This window comes from Malaclemys terrapin (assembly GCF_027887155.1).
Source record: "Malaclemys terrapin pileata isolate rMalTer1 chromosome 20 unlocalized genomic scaffold, rMalTer1.hap1 SUPER_20_unloc_3, whole genome shotgun sequence".
In the NCBI taxonomy this organism is placed as follows: domain Eukaryota; kingdom Metazoa; phylum Chordata; order Testudines; family Emydidae; genus Malaclemys; species Malaclemys terrapin.
Genome location: NW_026530190.1, coordinates 26,811 through 44,494, shown reverse-complemented (window position 1 = coordinate 44,494; position 17,684 = coordinate 26,811). Strand labels below are relative to the sequence as shown.

At 63.8% G+C, this 17,684-nt stretch overlaps 2 protein-coding genes across 3 annotated transcripts; both read right to left on the bottom strand.

Moving 5' to 3' along the window:
- Positions 1-5,317: 5,317 nt before the first annotated feature.
- Positions 5,318-9,408, bottom strand: LOC128829572 (apoptosis regulator BAX-like). 2 transcript variants are annotated; one of them, XM_054015032.1, is made up of 6 exons: positions 9,199-9,386; positions 8,916-8,967; positions 7,465-7,635; positions 7,235-7,367; positions 6,936-7,034; positions 5,318-6,683 (listed from the first exon to the last, which is right to left on the bottom strand). In XM_054015032.1, the coding sequence occupies exons 1-6, from the start codon at positions 9,254-9,256 to the stop codon at positions 6,648-6,650; spliced, it is 549 nt and encodes a 182-aa protein (XP_053871007.1). In that variant the 5' UTR covers positions 9,257-9,386; the 3' UTR covers positions 5,318-6,647. The 2 variants fall into 2 exon arrangements, with proteins under 2 accessions (XP_053871007.1, XP_053871008.1); XM_054015033.1 differs by lacking the exon at positions 8,916-8,967 and having other exon boundaries at positions 9,199-9,408.
- A 2,275-nt stretch (positions 9,409-11,683) lies between these two features.
- Positions 11,684-16,023, bottom strand: LOC128829571 (apoptosis regulator BAX-like). The gene is made up of 6 exons (XM_054015031.1): positions 15,940-16,023; positions 15,610-15,658; positions 15,088-15,255; positions 14,519-14,654; positions 14,183-14,287; positions 11,684-13,104 (listed from the first exon to the last, which is right to left on the bottom strand). The coding sequence occupies exons 1-6, from the start codon at positions 15,986-15,988 to the stop codon at positions 13,003-13,005; spliced, it is 609 nt and encodes a 202-aa protein (XP_053871006.1). The 5' UTR covers positions 15,989-16,023; the 3' UTR covers positions 11,684-13,002.
- Positions 16,024-17,684: the final 1,661 nt, after the last annotated feature.

Here is a 17,684-nt window from a genome sequence, read left to right as displayed (position 1 = left end):
CCTGTTTCCCAGGGTCAGGGTCTCTGGGTTCCTGTTTTCGGGGCTCAGCGGTGGATCCGGTCCAAGCCGGTTCCCTGGGGCCAGTCACGGGGCTGCGGGGTGGGGGGGGTTGGTTTATGAACTAGGGCTGCGAACAGGCTGGGGGTCAGCGGGTTCGGGGTGGGGAACGTCGTAAAGGGGCCGGTTGGAAGCTGGCTGGGCCCGGAGGGAGGGGCACTGGGAGCGGCTGGGCCCACAGGGAGATGGGGGGTGGGGCGGGCGTCCGTGGATCGGGCGGTTTCTGCTGAGTTCAGCTCTCACGGGTCGGGGCGCATGACGGGCGGGCGAGGAAATGGGGAAATGGGAGCAATTGGAAGGTCAAGTGGGTCAGAGGAGGGCGGGGGCTGGGAGCCTGGACGCCTGGGTTCTCTCGCAGGGGAGTGGGGTCTAGTGGTTAGAGTGGGGTAAGGGGGGCACTGGGACCCCGGATGCCTGGGTTTGCTCACTGGGAGGAGAGTGGGGTCTAGTGATTAGAGCAGGACAGGGGGCAGGGCTGGGAGCCCGGACGCCTGGGTTCTCTCACTGGGAGGGGAGTGGGGTCCAGTAGTTATAATGGGTGGGGGGCGTGGCTGGGAGCCCGGACGCCTGGGTTCTCTGTGTCTGGTTGCTGGAGGCATCTCCTTTGCCTGCAGACCGAGCGCTTCTCCCTCCACGGGGTAGAAAGTTCCCGAGGAGCTGGGCAGGGTCCCCCGCTGGCCTCCAAATCCAGGGCTCCTGCCTGCTCTCAGCCAGCCCCTGCTCCCCTCACCCGGCTCTTCCCCCAGCCCCTCCCCGTCTGTTCATGCACCCCCCAGACAGCCCCAGCCGCAGCCGCTGGGCAGGTGGCTCGGGGGATGGGGGGTTCCAGCGTCTCTGCGTCTGGGGTGCAGCCCCCCATCTTCTCAGCACGTCCCCCACCTCCCGGCGCTGGGCGCTGGAGGGAACCCGTGACGATGCCGAGCCCAGGACAGGTGAGACCATCTGGCTTGGCCCCGCGCCAGCGCCGACCCGAACCTGACGGGCTGGGCCCGGCCCACACAGCAGGGCTGGTGTTTCATTTAAAGCCCTGAGCTCTGGGAGTCCTGGGATTTATTTATCCTTTTAGGCAAAGACAAATGGCCTTTGTGGGGCACCAGGCCCGTCCCCCACCCCCTGAGAAAAAGAGGTAAGACCATTATTGTTTTTTAAAACTCAAAAGCCAGACGTCCCCCCTCCCAGAGCCAGGGTAGAACCCAGGAGTCCTGGCGGGGGTCGAGGGTGGGGTTACCAGGTGTCCGGTTTTCGGCCACTGACCAGGCCGCTAAAAGTCAGTCGGTGGCGCCATGGGGCTGAGGCGGCTCCTGGAAACGGCCGGCTCCTGTACTCTGAACCCCTCGGCTCCAGCCCAGAGACCCCTCCTGCACCCCAAACCCCTCATCCCTGGCCCCTCCCCGGAGCCCACAGCCCCAGCCAGAGCCCTCGCCCCTCCCCACACCCCAACCTCCAGCCCCAGCCCGGTGAAAGTGAGTGGGGGGGAGCAAGCAATAGAGGGAGGGGATGGAGTGAGTAGGGGGTGTGGCCTCGGAGAACCTAAGAGAAGGGGCGGGGCCTCGGAGAAGGGGCGGGGCAGGGGTGTTCGGTTTTGTGCCGTTAGAAAGTTGGCAACTGTAGTTGGGCGTCACAAGGTCTTATTCAGCCGCTGAGCCATGCGTCAGCACCAGGCGGGCTGTAAGGGTGTGTGTGTGTGGGGGGTCTGCGACGTTCTCCATAAGTGTGAATATGATGTAACTGGAATGTGCTTGGTGCACAAGGTCTCTTGTGGGATCATTACAAAGGTTATAAATCTGCTGACTGTGGTCATCCTATTTGTATAAACGTATCACTCTCGTATCTGAAACTAGGACTAGGAAGTTAACTCTGAGGGCCTACTGTCATGATGCTAAGTGTGGGCCGGTAATGGTGAGTTGGGATCTTGATGGCTCCCATTAACCAGGACAATTGGTTGTAAATGGCTCTGTTTACTTGTAAGTCTTCCTGTATACCTGGGTGCCAGCCAGTGGGTAATGAAGTCTCACGGGACATGTGATCATGTCACATGATACTGGAATCCATCTTTAACCTGGTGCTTTTCCATTTAGAAGGAGGGTTGGGGACCCAGAGAGGCAAAGGATTCCCGCCTTGTGCCGAAGCTATGAAATGGGGTGGAACAGAACAAAGGGGGCCAGTCTTGTGGAATCCCCTAGTTACCACCTAAGATGCCGGCTGGAACTAACAAGGGCTGTACCCGGGGAAGGGATGGGCCCAGACTAGGAAGGCGTCTAGTCTGTGAAAGAAGCTATTGGAACATCTCTGAGGGGGAGATTTACCTGTATTCAGTTTCTTAATGTATTAGGCTCAGACTTGCGTGTTTTGTTTTATTTTGCTGGGCGACTTACTTTGTTCTGTCTGTTATTACTTGAAACCACTTAAATCCTACTTTTCATACTCAATAAAATCACTTTTGTTTATTAATTGACCCAGAGTAAGTGATTAATACCTGGGGGGGGGGGGGGGCAAACAGCTGTGCATCTCTCTCTAGCAGTGTTATAGAGGGTGGACAATTCATGAGTTTTCCCTGAATAAGCTTATACAGAGTAAAACGGATTTATTTGGGGTTTGGACCCCATTGGGAGCTGGGTGTCTGGGGGCTGGAGATAGGTAACCCACTAAGCTGTTTTCGGTTAAGTCTGCAGCTTTGGGAACGTGGTTCAGCCCCTGGCTCTGGGTTGTAGCAGGCTGGCGTGTCCGGCTCAACCAGGCAGGGAAGACGGGCTCAGAGGTAATCTCAGCTCATCAGGTGACAGTCCCAAGTGGCGGGGGGCAGTGGGGGTCTCTTTGACCAAACCCGTTACAGGGTCATTGGGGCGACATGGGAAGTCGGTCACCAAGGAAACAGAATATCACCATGGGGCCAGCTGGAAAACCAACCCTGCAGGTGGGTGATAAGAACTGGTGGGACCCCCTGCTGCTTGGAATGGGGGTGGGGGAGGTCAGTAAATGGTCCCCAGGGCATAGGCAGTGGTGGATTAGCCACTGAGCAGACAGGGCCCTGAAGGCCAGAGCCCCGGCTAGGCAGGTTGGGGGGGCCTCGCGCCCCGACCCTGCTCCCCCACAGCAGTGCTGGGCAGGTGGGATGAGGGGGGCCATGGTGCGGGGACAGAGCATCCCCCGGCTTGGGGCCACAGTGGGGGGGGCAGAAAGGAGCAAACAGGTTGTGGGGCTGCACTGGGTGAGCAGAACAGGAGAGACCGTGGGTGGAACAGGGCGGGGCCCTGGGAAAGGGGTGGGGCTGTGGGAGGGGTAACAGGCACAAGGGGTGGAATGGGGGCGGGGCCGCAGGCAGAAGGGGCCGAATTGCGGGTGGGGCCACAGACAGTGCGGTGGAACGGGGGTGGGCCCTGGGAAACGGGCGTGGCTGTGGGCGGGGCCTCCGGCACAAGGGGGCGGGACCACTGGGAGAAGGGACGGAATGGGGGCGGGGCGGGGCCCCCTCCTGCTCTGGCCCAGGGTCTCACGAAACCTTAATCCGCCCCTGGGCTCAGGCACCAACTTTCATCTTTACAGGTGGGTGCCTCCATCCCTGTTCCGCCCCGAGGCCCCGCCCCCATTCTGCACCTTCCCCCCAAGACCCCGCCCCCCCACCTCTTCCCTCCCCCCCCCGCAGCACCTCCCGAACAGCCGGCGGGTGCTGAATGAGCACCCCCGGAGTCGGTGCCTTTGCCCCAAGGTCTGAACAGCCGCAGGGCAGAAGCTCCTGGGGGAGTCGGGGGGGGGGGCTCGGGGGCTATGGGGCTCTATGCCCGGGGTGCTGGGAAGGGCCACATTCAGGGCAGGCTGCAGGACCCAGGGCTGAACCCCTCGGCCTGGCACCCGATACGCGGGTTTGACAGATGAGGGAGATTTTGTCTGAAGCGCCAGGAGGAAAGGACAAGGGGAGGGCACAAACATCATGGAACGCGTCAGTTTCTTTATCCCAGGTTGTTTGTCTCCGCCTAGAAACGGGGGGATCCCGCTTTAACCCTTCGGACGGCCTGGGGGGGACAGTACGTCCTGCCCCTGCCGGAGCGGGTCCATTGTCACGGGGATACATGTGTTCGTTCAGTGGTTTGAAACCGTCGCTGGCGCTGCCCGGCTCAGGCAGGCTAGTCCCGACCTGTTCTGACACCGCGCTGCGCCCCCGAAGTGCCCAGCAGCAGGTCCAGCTCCTAGGCAGGGGGGCCACAGGGCTCCACGCGCTGCCCCTGCCCCGAGCACCGGCCTCGCACTCCCATTGGCCCAGAACCAGCCAATAGGAGCCGAAGGGGGCGGTGCCTGCGGGTGAGAGCCACGAGGATCCGTTTGCGAGCCTCTGCCTAGGAGCCGGACCTGCCGCTGGGCACTTCAGGGGTGCGGCGCGGTCCCTGGCGCCGGCACAGGTGGGAAGCCTCCCTTAGCACCCCGCTGACCGGGAGCCGCCCGAGATGAGCCAGCGCCCCGATCTCCTGCCCCAGCCCTGAGCCCCCCCAAACCTGGATCCCCTTCCTGCACCCCAAACCCCTCATCCCTGGCCCTGCTCCAGATCCCTGATCCCCTCCCACACCGCAACCCTCTGCCCCAGACCTGAGCCCCGCCTGCACCCCAAACTCCTCATCCCCAGTCCCACCCCAGAGCCTGCACCCCCAGCCCAGAGCCATGACCCCCTTCCACACCCCAACCCTCTGCCCTGGCCCTGAGCCCCCCAAACCTGGAGCCCCTTCCTGAAGGCTGGAGTCTGAGGTCACAGGGCCCCCGCGCCAGCCCCGAGGTACCGGTCGCCGCCTGGCCCTGATGGAAATCGATCTCTGGTGTCACCCAGGACCCAGCAGGGCCGATCCCAGGGCGGAGGAGAGTCGCCCTTGGGAGGTTGGAACCACCATCGACCCCTCACACCTGCCGCTTGGAGCAAGATTTGCTGCAGCTGCCTAAGGGGGGAAACCGACCTGGTCGTGTCTCCAGTCCTGCAGCAGCCGCTCCTCAGCTGACCGGGCGCCAGGCTCCATATCAGGGCACTTGTGAGCCCCCCAAATTTGCAGAGCTCAGCATGTGGCGGGGGGGGATCCTGGCAGCAGGGGAGGGGGCAGTATGGGGAGCACAGGCTGTGGGGGGGAGGGAGCAGCTTGAGAGAGGTCATGGTGCTGCGGGACCAGAACGGGGGGCAGCAGGGCACAGGGGGGGCAGCAGGGGGAAATCGGGGCACAAGAGGGCAGCGGGGGTGTGTGTGTTTTTCTCCACTGGCCTTTCAAAAAGTCACTAAAGTCTCGGCTGTTTTTCCCACTCGTTTATTTCTCTGTGGGGCTGTCAGCCGCGCTGAATCGCAGTTTTGGTCGCCTTTTGGAACCGACCCCATGGAGTTGGGCGAGCGATGGGTCTGGCCGGTTTTCTGCATTGCTTTCGGTTACGCCGCGGGACACCCCGCGCACCGGCCTCCCTGCCGGTTGTGATGTCGGATTATAGACATTGGCCCCCTAGAAACACATGAACCAACGCGAGTGCAATTGACAGGCCGGAGCGGGCCGGGGCAGACGAACGTTTCGCGGATCTGGCACGTAAATATCTTACAACGCCGGGTACAGCAGCACTGCGCGAACGCTGGCTCTCCGGTTCAGGGGACGTTGTCAATAATCTGGGCCCCACCAAATTCACCGTCCAGTCTGGTCAATTTCACGGCCAGAGGGTTTCAAAATTGGTCAATTTCATGTTTTCAGCTGTTTACCTCTGAAATTTCACACTGTTGTAACCATGGGGGCCCCGACCCAAAAGAGGATTGTTGGGGGGGGGTCACAAACCTGCTGTAGGGGGGTCATGAGATTGGCCCCCTCACTTCTGTGCTGCCTTCGGAGTTGGGGCTCCCAGCAGCATGGAGGGAATCAAATTTCAAGGAGAAGGGTCACGGTCCGTGACACGTTTTTCACGGCCGTGAAACTGGGAGGGGCCGATGGATAAGAAGCGGGCAGCATTTTCTGGTTTGTCGGGCGACTGGCCGAACAGGAAGTGGGCCCGAGTGGACTTGGAGGCGCTTTTGACGTTGTTCGGTTTTCGAGGGCAGCAATGTAACACAAAGATAATTCTACATTTGCACGTTGCACTTTCCCGCTCGCACGACAGCCCCCGTGCGAGTGTTTAGCTTTTCTCTAGGGCAAATCTTTGTCCCCGGGACTCAGCCCGGAACGCGAAGCCCGGTGCACCTCAGAGCCCGCGCTGCGGTTGGTTTCAATGTCTCGAGCTCCCGAAGTATCGATCCCCCGTTCGAATGGGCCCTGCTCCCCTTGAACAGCGACGGTAAAAGGACGATTCGACACGACTGGTTTTTTTAAATCGAGTTAATTTGTTGCGAGTTAATCGTGATTCATTGGCAGCCCTGATTATTTGTCCTTTTTCATTTGTGATTTTCTTTTTTTTTTTTTTTTTGCGGGGGGGGGGAAGATGCTCACACGTTCCCCCCCCCCAGTCCCCCCCAGTCTGCCTTCGCTTCTGCAGAGCTGGAGGCATTGGGTAATTTCCCGCCCCGTCCAGCCAGTGGGGTCTCTGCTGCAGAGGGGGGGCTGCTCTGTCCAGCTGCTGATGCCATCCCGGGGGGGGTGACTGTGCCCCCCCTAGGCGGAGGAAGTGAGGTAGCTGAAGATGGAGTCCTGGCAAATGGAGGGGGGAGGTTAGTGGCAGACGTATGCGACCCTCACCCACCCAGAGACACCCCCCCCGAACTCCCATGAGGGAGGGGGGCAGAAGGGGGAAGAACTGCTGGGGGGGCAGTGGGCTGCACCTGTGGGTGGAGGGAGGTGGGTCCCTTCAGGGTGGGGGAGGGGTCCCAGAATGGGGAGGGAGAATCTCTGGGGTGGGGGAGGGGTCCCAGGGAGGATGTGGGGAGGGGTCTCTGCACTCACCCATCCCCCCTGGCGCTGGATCCAGGGGGCGACTCGCTCCCACAGGAAGTTTAGGGCCCAGTCGACCAGGGACCGGAGACAGTCAGACCCGCCCAGAGCCTGGGGGAAGAGATTGCAGGGGGAGGGGGTGAGCGGCCAGCTGGGATCCCAGCCCCCCACCCCCATCTGGGGAGAGAACCCAGGAGTCCTGGCTCCCAGCCCCCCCCTGCTCTAATCAACAGACCCCCCACTCCCCTCCCAGAGCCAGGAGAGAACCCAGGCGTCCGGGCACCAGGCACAGCCACTCCCCCCCCCATTACCTGGGCGATGACCCTGTAGGTGAAGTAGAAGAAGACGACGACTCTGCCCCAGTTGATGCCGTCACGAAACACCTCCTCCGAGACTGCGGCCAGCGCCGGCAGGGGGGGCTGCCCCGCCATGCACTGCACCAGGCTGCAGGGAGAGGGGGCATCAGCGAGGGGCTGCGGGTCGGGAGTGAGGGGCACCAGCAGGTCTGAAGGGGGGGGGCTGCGGGTTGGGGTCTCCTCACCTGTCGATCTCGGGGTTCTGGCTCATGCTCTCCCATATCCGGTGCAGAGTCTCACGCAGGGACGCGACCCGGGGCCCATCGGGGGTGTCCTGGCCCCCCAGCTCCTCCATGGTGACCGACCGGGCCGGGGGGGACCTGGGGCCCTGCTGCTGGAGTAGGGACCAGACGAACCTGGAACGGAACCAGGGGGGGCGGGTTACCGGGCCGTGGTGGGGGGCAGAGGAGGGTGTTGGAGAGGGAGGGGCCTGTCGGATGGAGGGGCTCAGGGGGTGGGATCTGGGATGCACTGGGGGGAAGCTGGGGGTGCAGGAGAGAGACTCCAGGGGGAGGGGGCTTGGAAGCACTGGGGGGAAGGTGGGGGTGCAGGATACTCCAGGGGGAGGGGGAGGGGGCTGGGACGTTCTGAGTGTGAGATAATATCTCACGGAAAGGGGACAGGGCCGGAAGGAGGTTTCAGTCACTCCCAGCCGGGGTTGGAAGAACTGGGACTGACCAGAGGTTGGGGATGCAGCGGGCTTTGTTCAGAGCAAGGGGGGCTGTTTGCTCAGGGCTCGGGGTGTCAGCAAGCCAGGGTTGTCTATTGCTACAGCTTTGCGTCCAAGTTCAAAACAGGAGTCGGAGGATTTAGGAAGACACTTGAGGGAACTGGTATTATTGTCTCTCTGGCTCTTGGCAGGATGTGGTGACCCACAGCTGAGCTGTTCAGTGGGTAAATGACCCTGTGCTAATTCCAGGATGTTTGGGAGAAGGAAAGTGAAGCCGCTTGTATTCTCGGGCCGAAAGGCTGCAGGAAATGTATAAAAACCCGGGACACGATCCTGCTTCATCTCAGATCTGCTTTGGGTTTCCAGAGGGGGGAACCCTGAGCCAGAAGGCTCGAGATCCCAGTCGCTGACCGGAGTCGTCCCGAATACGGACATTGGACCGTAACCCATGGACTGTTTCTCCTCTCTGCCCTGTACCTGAACCTCAAGAATTGAATTCAATCTGTCTGTACAGTGAGCGTTGAACCAACGCGCCCTCGCTTTTCTTTTTAAATAAATGTTAGTTTAGTTAATAAGGTGGTGTCGGTGGGGGAGGGGCCGTGGGGGCTCTGGTGAGGGAGGGGGCGCTGATGTGGGAGGGGGCACAAGGGGGCACTGGTGAGGGAGGGGCCGTGGAGGGGGAGGATTTGGGGCGCAGGGCAAAGCCGGGGTGCAGGTGAGAGACTCTAGGGGGAGGGGGTGCTGGTGGGGGAGGGGCCTGTGGAGCGGGAGGATTTGGGGGCGCAGGCAAAACCGGGGTGCAGGTGAGAAGGTCTCAGGGTCTCTCCCTGGGAAGAGGGTGCAGGGCAGGGGATTGTAGTGGCTCGGGGGAAGGGGGCAGAAGAAAGGTGCCGGGGGAGGGGCACGCGGGAGGGGAGGGGGCGGAGCTCCAGGGACCCCCGTTCCCAGGGGGGGTCCCCCACTTACCCCCGGAGCAGGGACGCCCCGATTTGCTTGATGCAGGAAATGCTCTCGGCACCTCGAAAGGAGAGAAAATTCATGCGGCTCCCTGCACAGAACCCAGGCGTCCGGGCTCCCAGCCCCTCCCCCACTAGAGCACCCCCCTACTCCCCCCAGCCAGGGATAGAACTCAGGAGTCCGGGCTCCCAGCCCCTCCCCCCAAGCCGGGGAGAGAACCCAGGAGTCCGGGCCCCCCTCCAGTTTTCCCCGCGTGAATCGAAAGTGAAAGCTCCCCCCCGGGGGCTCCTACCAGTGGGGGATGGGCGAGCTGGGGCAAGCGGCAGCCCCCCGGCCTGGTGCGTCTCCATCCCGCTGCTGCCCCCGGACCCCGCTGGGCCTGACGCTGCAGGGCAGAATCCGCATCCCGCCCATTTGCACGTGTCCTGCCCCGGGCCAGGAGCCAGGACTCCTGGGTTCTCTGCCCTGCTCGGGGAAGGGAGTGGGGAGGGGTTAGTGGGTAGAACAGGGTGGGGCTGGAAGCCAGGACTCCTGGGTTCTCTCCTTGGCTCAGGGAGGGGAGTGGGGGTTAGTGGCTGGGGGCTGGGAGTCAGGACTCCTGGGTTCTCTCCTTGGCTCAGGGAGGGGAGTGGGGGTTAGTGGTTGGGGGCTGGGAGTCAGGACTCCTGGGTTCTCTCCCCAGTTCTAGGAGGGGAGGGGGATTTAGGGACAGGTGACAGCCTGGGCCGGGAGAAGGTTGTCGTGATCGATAGACGTGAAAACCGAGCGGCCGAAATCCCGTCTTTCCGGCATCCCATCCACCGATTTGTTTTTCACCAGCCCCCTGCACGGCCGGGGGTTGGAGGCAGACGTGGGGCCCAGAATGGCGGGGCCAGGCCCCGGCGGGTGATACACGGGGGCCGGGGCGTTGCCAGTCCGGCCAAGAGCCAGGATTGGCGTGAAGTGGGACCGTGCGAACCGTGTGCATCGTGCAGTTGTGAACGTGTCCTCGTGCTCTCGGTCACAACTACCCCAGGGTGCGTTCAGTGTGATCTCCATCCGCCCCGTCCACTAACAGCATGGCTGGGCCATGCCTGGATTGTGCTGGTTGGTTTGGGAAGTGAAGTGAAACTCGAATCCAAGGATGCGTTCACACCACACCCGGGAAACCAGTCTGAGCCCAGAAACCAATGAACCCAAATTGGGGTGTCACAGGTTAGGCCTGATTGGTGGACAAAGCACAGAGAGGATGGGGGGGGGGCTTCCACACATGGGATCCCCCCCCAATTTAGGCCCCTGGGGTGCCGGGTTTGACTGCAGAGTGAATCGCGCGTGCAAATCGTGCGGCGCTGTCGTGAAACAGGCTGCAATCACAAATAAGGTATTTGAAAGGTTAACTGGAGGGGGGGCTCCTTGCCTGGGAGCCATTGGGCCTAGGGCCGGCCCTGTCTAGTGGGTTAGAGCAGGGGGGGGCTGGGAGCCAGGACTCCTGGGTTCTCTCCCGGCACTGGGAGGGGGCTGAGTGATAGGGGCCCCAATCCGGGCAGGGCTGACTGGCACTAGTGTCATGCAGCAGCTGTGGGGTTAATCCTTTCTTTGCGCTGGGGGGCTGGGCTCCAGCTGTGAGCCAGCCCCTAGGGGGGCGGGTGGGGAACTTCCCCTGCCCCATTGCTGCCCTGAAGGGGGCTCCCTGCCCCACCTGCTGGAGCAGCACGAGCCAGGATGCCGAGGTTGATGGGCCCCTGAGTGTGACCCATGGGACTGAGAATAGAAACGGCGGGAGGTTCTGGCCCATGTCCCCCTCAGCTCCGCCAGCTGGGGGCACTGCCAGGGGGAAGCTCGCAGCACCTGTCCTGTTCCCCACCCCCCACATAAGACCTGACCAGCTCCATCCTTAGAGTTTATTTTATGTATTTTACACACAACCCCTCACCCTGGTATCAAAACAGTCATGGTAGAAAAAATTACAAAGGAAGAATCTTAAATACAGAGACCCCGGTTGGGGGCAAGATAGGGATTGGGGGGGGGGGACCACGACGGATGGGGGGCAGACGGATGGATGGGGGGTGACGATCACTGAGTAAATACAAAAGAGAGATAAAAAAATCAGAGTCCAGAGGCACCAACAGCCAAGGCGCTGTGGGTGGGGGGGGGAAGAGATCTCTGCCCACCGTGGACCCCTCCCCCTGGCTGACCCCACCCCGTTCTGATCCACGGGGCACAGCCACTAGCCGGGGTGAGGGACACCCCAGAGACAGTACATGGCTACCTCTGGGCAGAAAGTCAGTGCATGGGGGGGGGCAGCGTGGGGGCCCCCAGTGGGGGAGAGGGGTGAGGTATGCCGGGGGGGGGGCACAGAACAGGGATGGGAATGAGAAGAGGTTGAAATTGTTTCCCCCAAATTCATTACATCATCAGACCCTTCCCATTATCCCCGCCCCACCTGTGACATCATACACCCAACCCCCAACTCCATTACATCATCAGTCCCTTCCCATTAGCCCCGCCCCATCAGTGACATCATACACCCAACCCCCCATCCATTACATCATCAGTCCCTTCCCATTAGCCCCGCCCCACCTGTGACATCACATACTCCCCAATCATTTCAAGTCCCACCCCCCTCCCCCCAGTTCATCAGCACATGCGTCTGCCCCAAGCTCCCAGGGATGCCCCTGGCTGTGGGGCGCCTGCCCCCCGGGTTCAAAGGGCCAGTTGCAGTGGAGATCCCAGCCTAAGGGTGGGTGCCGAGGGGGGGGGGGGAAGCTCCAGATGTGCCAATAGCCCCCAGCAGCATGTGCGCGGGGGGGGGGGGGGGGGGGGGAGGAGGGGAGGGACAACTCACCAGCTGCTCCTCTCATCCTCCACACCCCAGACCAGCCTTTCTGGGGGGGGGAAGGGGGTGCTAACCCAGGAACAGTTACTCTGCCCCCACATCACAGCTGGGAACACCCCCCCCCCAAAGTTCCTGGCAACCCCCGGCCCCAACTGGTGGCTGCAGAGGGACATTCGGGGCAAATCTGGGAGCCGCCCACTGTCCCCCCCCCCCCCAAGAGTTTACCAGTGGGGTGAAGGGGGGCCACAGCTGCTAGGGAAGGGGGTCGGCCCCCACACCTGAGAACACACATCGCTTTACAAACAGTATTAGGTTAATTACAGTACAAAGGCATAGGGGCACCCGTCCCACCTGCCTCCCACTAGAAGCCGGGGTGGGGGGGGTAACGGTGAGGGAGGGGGGAAGATGGGGCCAGTCCCCTCCCCCACTACAGTACTGTTGTGAGTGCTCTGTACAAGGATTCCCCTGCTATGGGGGCATCCCCCAAACCAGCCCCCCAGCAGGGCTTTGAGGGGGCCCCCAAGGCCACGCTGGATGGAGGGGGCAACTGGCTTTTACACCTGGGGGAGGCGCTGTGCAGCACTGGGGGGGCGGGAGGACAGAGGCACCTGGCTCTGGGGTACCCCGGACAGAGGTGCCTCATGGGGGGACCCTGCCAGACTGGGCGGGCATTGGAAATCCCCAAGGAGGTGCTGAGGGGCAGGGGGAAGTCAAAAGAGGGGGGGGGCCCCTGACGGGTGTTTCGGGGAAGGAAACTGAGTCTGCCAGGTCACGGGCAGCCAGGCCTGAGCCGCCCCCCTCAGCTCCCCGCAGAACAGATCTCGCTGGGGGAATCAGCGCTGGACCTCGGCCCAAGTTCGGCCCCCAGAGCCGGCTTCAGCCCCTGCGACCTTGGCCCGAGTTCGGCCCCCCGAGCCGGCTGCGGCCCCCACGACCTCGGCCCGAGTTCGGCCCCCGGAGCCGGCTCCGGCCCCCGCGACCTCGGCCCAGGATTCCCCGCGGGCAGCCAGCCCGTCAGGGAGTTACACGCCGACCAGCCCCGGGTGGGGCTCAAGGCCTCTCAAGTCTCTGCCCCAGATGCAGGAGGGCGTCTGGCCCCACGGAGTGGCCATGTCCCGATCCAGGAGGCGCAGCGCGGGGTCACGTGAGGTTTGTTTCGAGTTGAGCACAAGGCACCGGGAATTGGGGAGGGAGCGAGGCTGGACAAGGGGAGCCGGCCCCGGGGAGCCCAGTGCAGTCCGGCCAGACGTGGGGTGCCGCGGAGCGCACCCCACCCCCGCCCTACGACATCTTCCAGATGGTGAGGGAGGCGGTGAGCACGCCAGCAGCGAAGATGGTGATGGTCTGCCAGGTGGGCGTGCCGAAGTAGGAGAGGAGGCCATCCTGGAGGGGGGTGGGGGGGGAGAGAGCAAAGGGCACCACTGAACCGTCATACGAATGAGGCTGACATGCGGCTGGCTCTGGGGTGGCGGCAGTGCCACACAACGGGGTTTGGGATCGCTGGGAGGCAGCAGAGTCTAGTGCGTTTGGAACTGGGCTGGCAGCCAGGACTCCTGGGTTCTCTCCCCAACTCTGGGAGGAGAATGGGGTCTAGTGGTTAGAGCAGGGGGGCTGGGAGCCAGGACTCCTGGGTTCTCTCCCTGGCCGTTGCTGGGGAGTGGGGTCTAGTGGTGGTGGGGTGGGAAGGAGTGGGGGGGCTGGGAGCCAGGACTTTAGACTCTGTCGCTGGACACATTGGCTCTGCATTGGTATCCCGGCTGGGTTTGTTTCGGGGGGGGGGGGGAGGGGCGACGCCCACAGGGCACTTTATACCCCCCCCCCCCCCCGCCCCCGTCAGCCCAGCACGAGTCAACTCTCCAGCAAGCCCTTCTCGGCCAACGGTCGCCCCCGGCCATCAGCAAAACACCTCGGGGCCCTGTGACCTCGGACTCCAGTCTGGCCGGTGACTTTCCACGCGCAGGGGCTGGGTTTGGGCCCGTGGCCGAGGAGATAAACGAGCCCGGAGACGTCTCCAGCGTGTCCCTGATTCTCCGGCTCGCCGATTTCCAAGCACGGGAGCGTTTTATGCTACGGTGCGAGGCCCTGCCCAGCCCGTGTGTCCCCAGAGAGACGCCGCGAGCCGGTAGCCTGTCCCGTCCCTGCCGGGAACCTGCCCGAAGCTTTGTGGTTCCTGAACCCCAGTTAGAAGTGGAGGTTCGGGGACGGCCCGGGACACAGGCTGACCTGATTCCTTGGGACGGGGAGAAGCTGACGCAGGGTGAATTTGGTTTTCAGTCGCTAGATGCCGTTTTGTTACCGGTTTGGTGAATCTAACTGTAGAATAACCCACCGGCTTTGGAGGTGGTCACGACTTAGGCACCTTCGCTAGCTATGCAAATTAGGACAGTGCCTCATTTGCATGCAGCCTGGGGGATAATGGGGGAGGGAGGGAGGGCGGCCGGCGGGCGCTGGCTGGACTCACCCATCCTCCCTGGGCCTGGATCCAGGCCAGCACATGATCCCGGAGGTACTCCAACGTCCAGCCCACGATGGTCCGCACCAGCTCGGGGACCTTGGTGCACAGAGCCTGGGGGAAGAGGGGGGCAGCAGGGTAAGGGCGGCTGGTGAACCAGTGGGGGAGCACATTCAGGAGGGGAGGGGAGGGGCAGCCGGGGGCTGTACAGGGGGGAGGGGTCTCACAGCCAGGGGGAGGGGTAGCAGAAGGGCTGTGGGGGATGGGAGGGAAAGCAGAGGGCCACAGGGCGGGGGGTTCACAGCTGGGGGAGAGGAAGGGGGGGGGGTCTCCCAGCCGCCCCACCTTGAGCACCAGCTTGCAGGCGAAGTAGAAAAGCGCCACGACCCGGCCCCAGTTGAAGGTCCCGTCGGAGAACATCTCGGCGGCCACGCGGAAGAAGACATCCTTAGGGGCGTGGGCCCCCACCCGGTCAATCATACTGCGGGGGACAGAGGGTTAGAGCCAGGCCCGGGGGGGGGGGTGTTACCCCTCCACCGGGTGGAAGGAACAGAACCCACTGATTGCCGGAGGAAGGGGGACAATCCTGCCACCCCAGAGGAAGAGGGGACAAAAAGGTGAGACCGCCTGCCTCAGTTTCCCCACTTTGGGAAGGATTAACGTGGACGAGGGGCCAGCTGGAGTCAGGGAGGGTCGAGATTCGTCTGGGGGTGGATGGAGCGGGGAGCCAAAGGAGCTGGGGGAGGCAGGCAGGCAGGTTGGGGGCTGCCCAGGGCAGAGAGACGGATCCAGGAGTCCGGAGGGGAGGGGGGCTCTGCTGGGGCTGACACAAGGCAGAGGGGGCTGCCCGAGGCCGTAGAGCCCCCGGAACCGGATGGGGCATACAGGGGACGAGATGGGGGGGTGGCCCCCACCTCTGCAGTTCGGTGTTGCTGTCGAGCTCGTCCCCGATCCGACGCAGGCACTCGCTGAGCCGCTTGGTGTTCTCGTCGCAGGGGGGGGGCTCTGGCCCCCCCAGCTCTGCCCGGCTCAGCTCCACGGCCTGGGAGTCCCCGCAGCGCTGGGCCCGGTCCCGGATGAACCTGCCGCGGGGGGGGACGGGGTCAGCCACGTGCCAGACACTGAGCAGCCCCCAACCCCCAGCCCCGTGACAGGGCTCTGTCCCCTCCCCTGACACAGCCCCGTACCTGAACCCCCAGCCCCAGGACATGGCCCCCAAAATTCCTGACACGGCCCAGTCCCCCCCCGACACAGCCCCGTACTTGAACCCCCATGACACGCCCCCACCGACAGCCCCATACCTGAACCCCCAGCCCTGTGATACAGCCCCATCCCCCCAAAAGCCCCGTACCTAATCCTCCAGGTCCCCAACACGGCCCCATCCCCCCCGACAGCCCCGTACCTGAACCCCCAGCCCCGCGACACCCCCCGCTCACCCGTGCAGCAGAACCGCTCCCGTCTGCAGGATTTGATCCGACGTGGCCCCTGCACAGAGAGAGACCCGGGCCCGGAGCCCCCGTCACAGGGGGACCGAGAGGCTCCCGGCCCCGACCCGGGAGGGGACCCAGGCGTCCGGGCTCCCGCCCCACCCCCACCCGGGAGGGGACCCAGGCGTCCGGGCTCCCTCCCCACCCCCACCCGGGAGGGGACCCAGGCGTCCGGGCTCCCTCCCCACCCCCACCCGGGAGGGGACCCAGGCGTCCGGGCTCCCGCCCCACCCCCACACGAGAGGGGACCCAGGCGTCCGAGCCCCGCCCCCCGCTCACCGCCGCCCCCCCGGCCGCTCTCCCTCGCCCCGCCCGGAGCCGCCGCCATCGCCGCCCCCACGTGACCGCAGCCCGCCGGGCTCACGTGACCCGCGCGGCCGGGAGGGGGAGGAGCCCGGGGGGTCACGTGAAGTGACGGGCGGGGCGGTGACGTGTCCCCTGCGTCACGCGGGCGGAAGGGAACCGGCGGGGGCACGTGACGGGGGGGGGAACCAGGAAGTGACGTCGCACGTCGGGGGACTTAAAGGGACAGAGAAACGAGGGGGGGCTGTGACCTATGACCCCTCTGTGACCTCTGACCCCTGTGGCCCAGCCCTGACCTTCCTATGACCCCTCTGTGACCTCTGACCCCTGTGGCCCAGCCCTGACCCCTCTGACTCCATGTGATCCTGTCCATGACCTCTGCCCCCCCGAACCCATGTGACCCTCCCTGTGCCCCCCTCCCATGTGACCTCTGACCCCGCCCCCCATTGCCTGACTCGAGTGACCTAGGGTTACCATATTTCAGCAAGCAAAAAAGAGGACGGGAGGAGCCCCGCCCCCATCCTGCCCTGGCCCCGCCCCATCCTGCCATAGCCCATCCCTGCCCCTCCCACTTCCCCCCCTCAGAACCCCCAACCCTCCCCTCGCTCCTTGTCCCCTGACTGCCCCCTCCTGAGACCCCCCCCCCACAAATGCCCCCCAGGACCGTACCCCCTACCTGTACCCTGACTGCCCCAACCCTTATCCACACCCCACCCCCAGACAGACCCCTGGGACTCCCACGCCCCATCCAACCACTCCCCCCCCCGACAGCCCCCCCAGAACTCCCAACCCATCTAAACCCCTCTGCTCCCTGTCCCCTGACTGCTCCGATCCCTCTCCCCACCCCTGCCCCCTGACAGCCCCGCCCCCAGAACTCCCAGCCCCCCACCCCCCCGCTCCTTGTCCCCTGACTGCCCCCTCCTGGGACCCCTGCTCCTAACTGCCCTCCAGAACCCCCCCCCTACCTAAGCCTCCCTGTGCCTTGTCCCCTAACTGCCCCCTTCTAAGACCCCCCCCAAATGCCCCCCAGGATCCTACCCCCTACCTGTATCCTGACTGCCCAAAACCTTATCCACACACCTCCCAGAAAGCCCCCCCCCGAACTCCCGACCCCCCCCCATCTCTTGACTGCCCCCTCCAGAACCTCCCTGCCCCTTCTCCGACCCCCTGGCTCCCTTGTTGTTGGCCTTCGGTTCGCCTAATGTCTCTGTGAGCCGTTCGTCCCGGCAGGCTGGGGAGCAGGGGACGATCTGTGAATGCAGGGAGTGATCTCTGCTGCAGAGAGGAGGAGGGAGAAGTGGAGGAGGGGTCTCTCTGGCTGTCGGAGCCCCCTGTAAGTGGCACCAGCCGGCCGGCTCGCTCTGCATGGGGGGGAAGTCCAGAAATTTACAGATTCCCCCCGGACGCTATTTTTAGCTCAAAAAGCCGGACATGTCCGGGGGAATCCGGACGAACGGTAACCCTAGAGTGACCTCCGACCCAGCTCTGACCTTTTGACCCCTTCGTGACCCTCCCTGTGACCCAATCCTGTCTGTACCCCTCCCACAGCCCAGACATGTCCCCTGCCCCATGAGCCCTGGGGACGAGGCGCGCCCGGCTGGGGGCCGCGCCGTGAGCCCGGGGACAAGACCCGCCCGGCTGGGGGCCATGCTGCCGGCATTACAGACAAGAGCCTCAACCACACGCCCGTGAACTGCAAGAGGCAGGTGTTGGCCCCACTC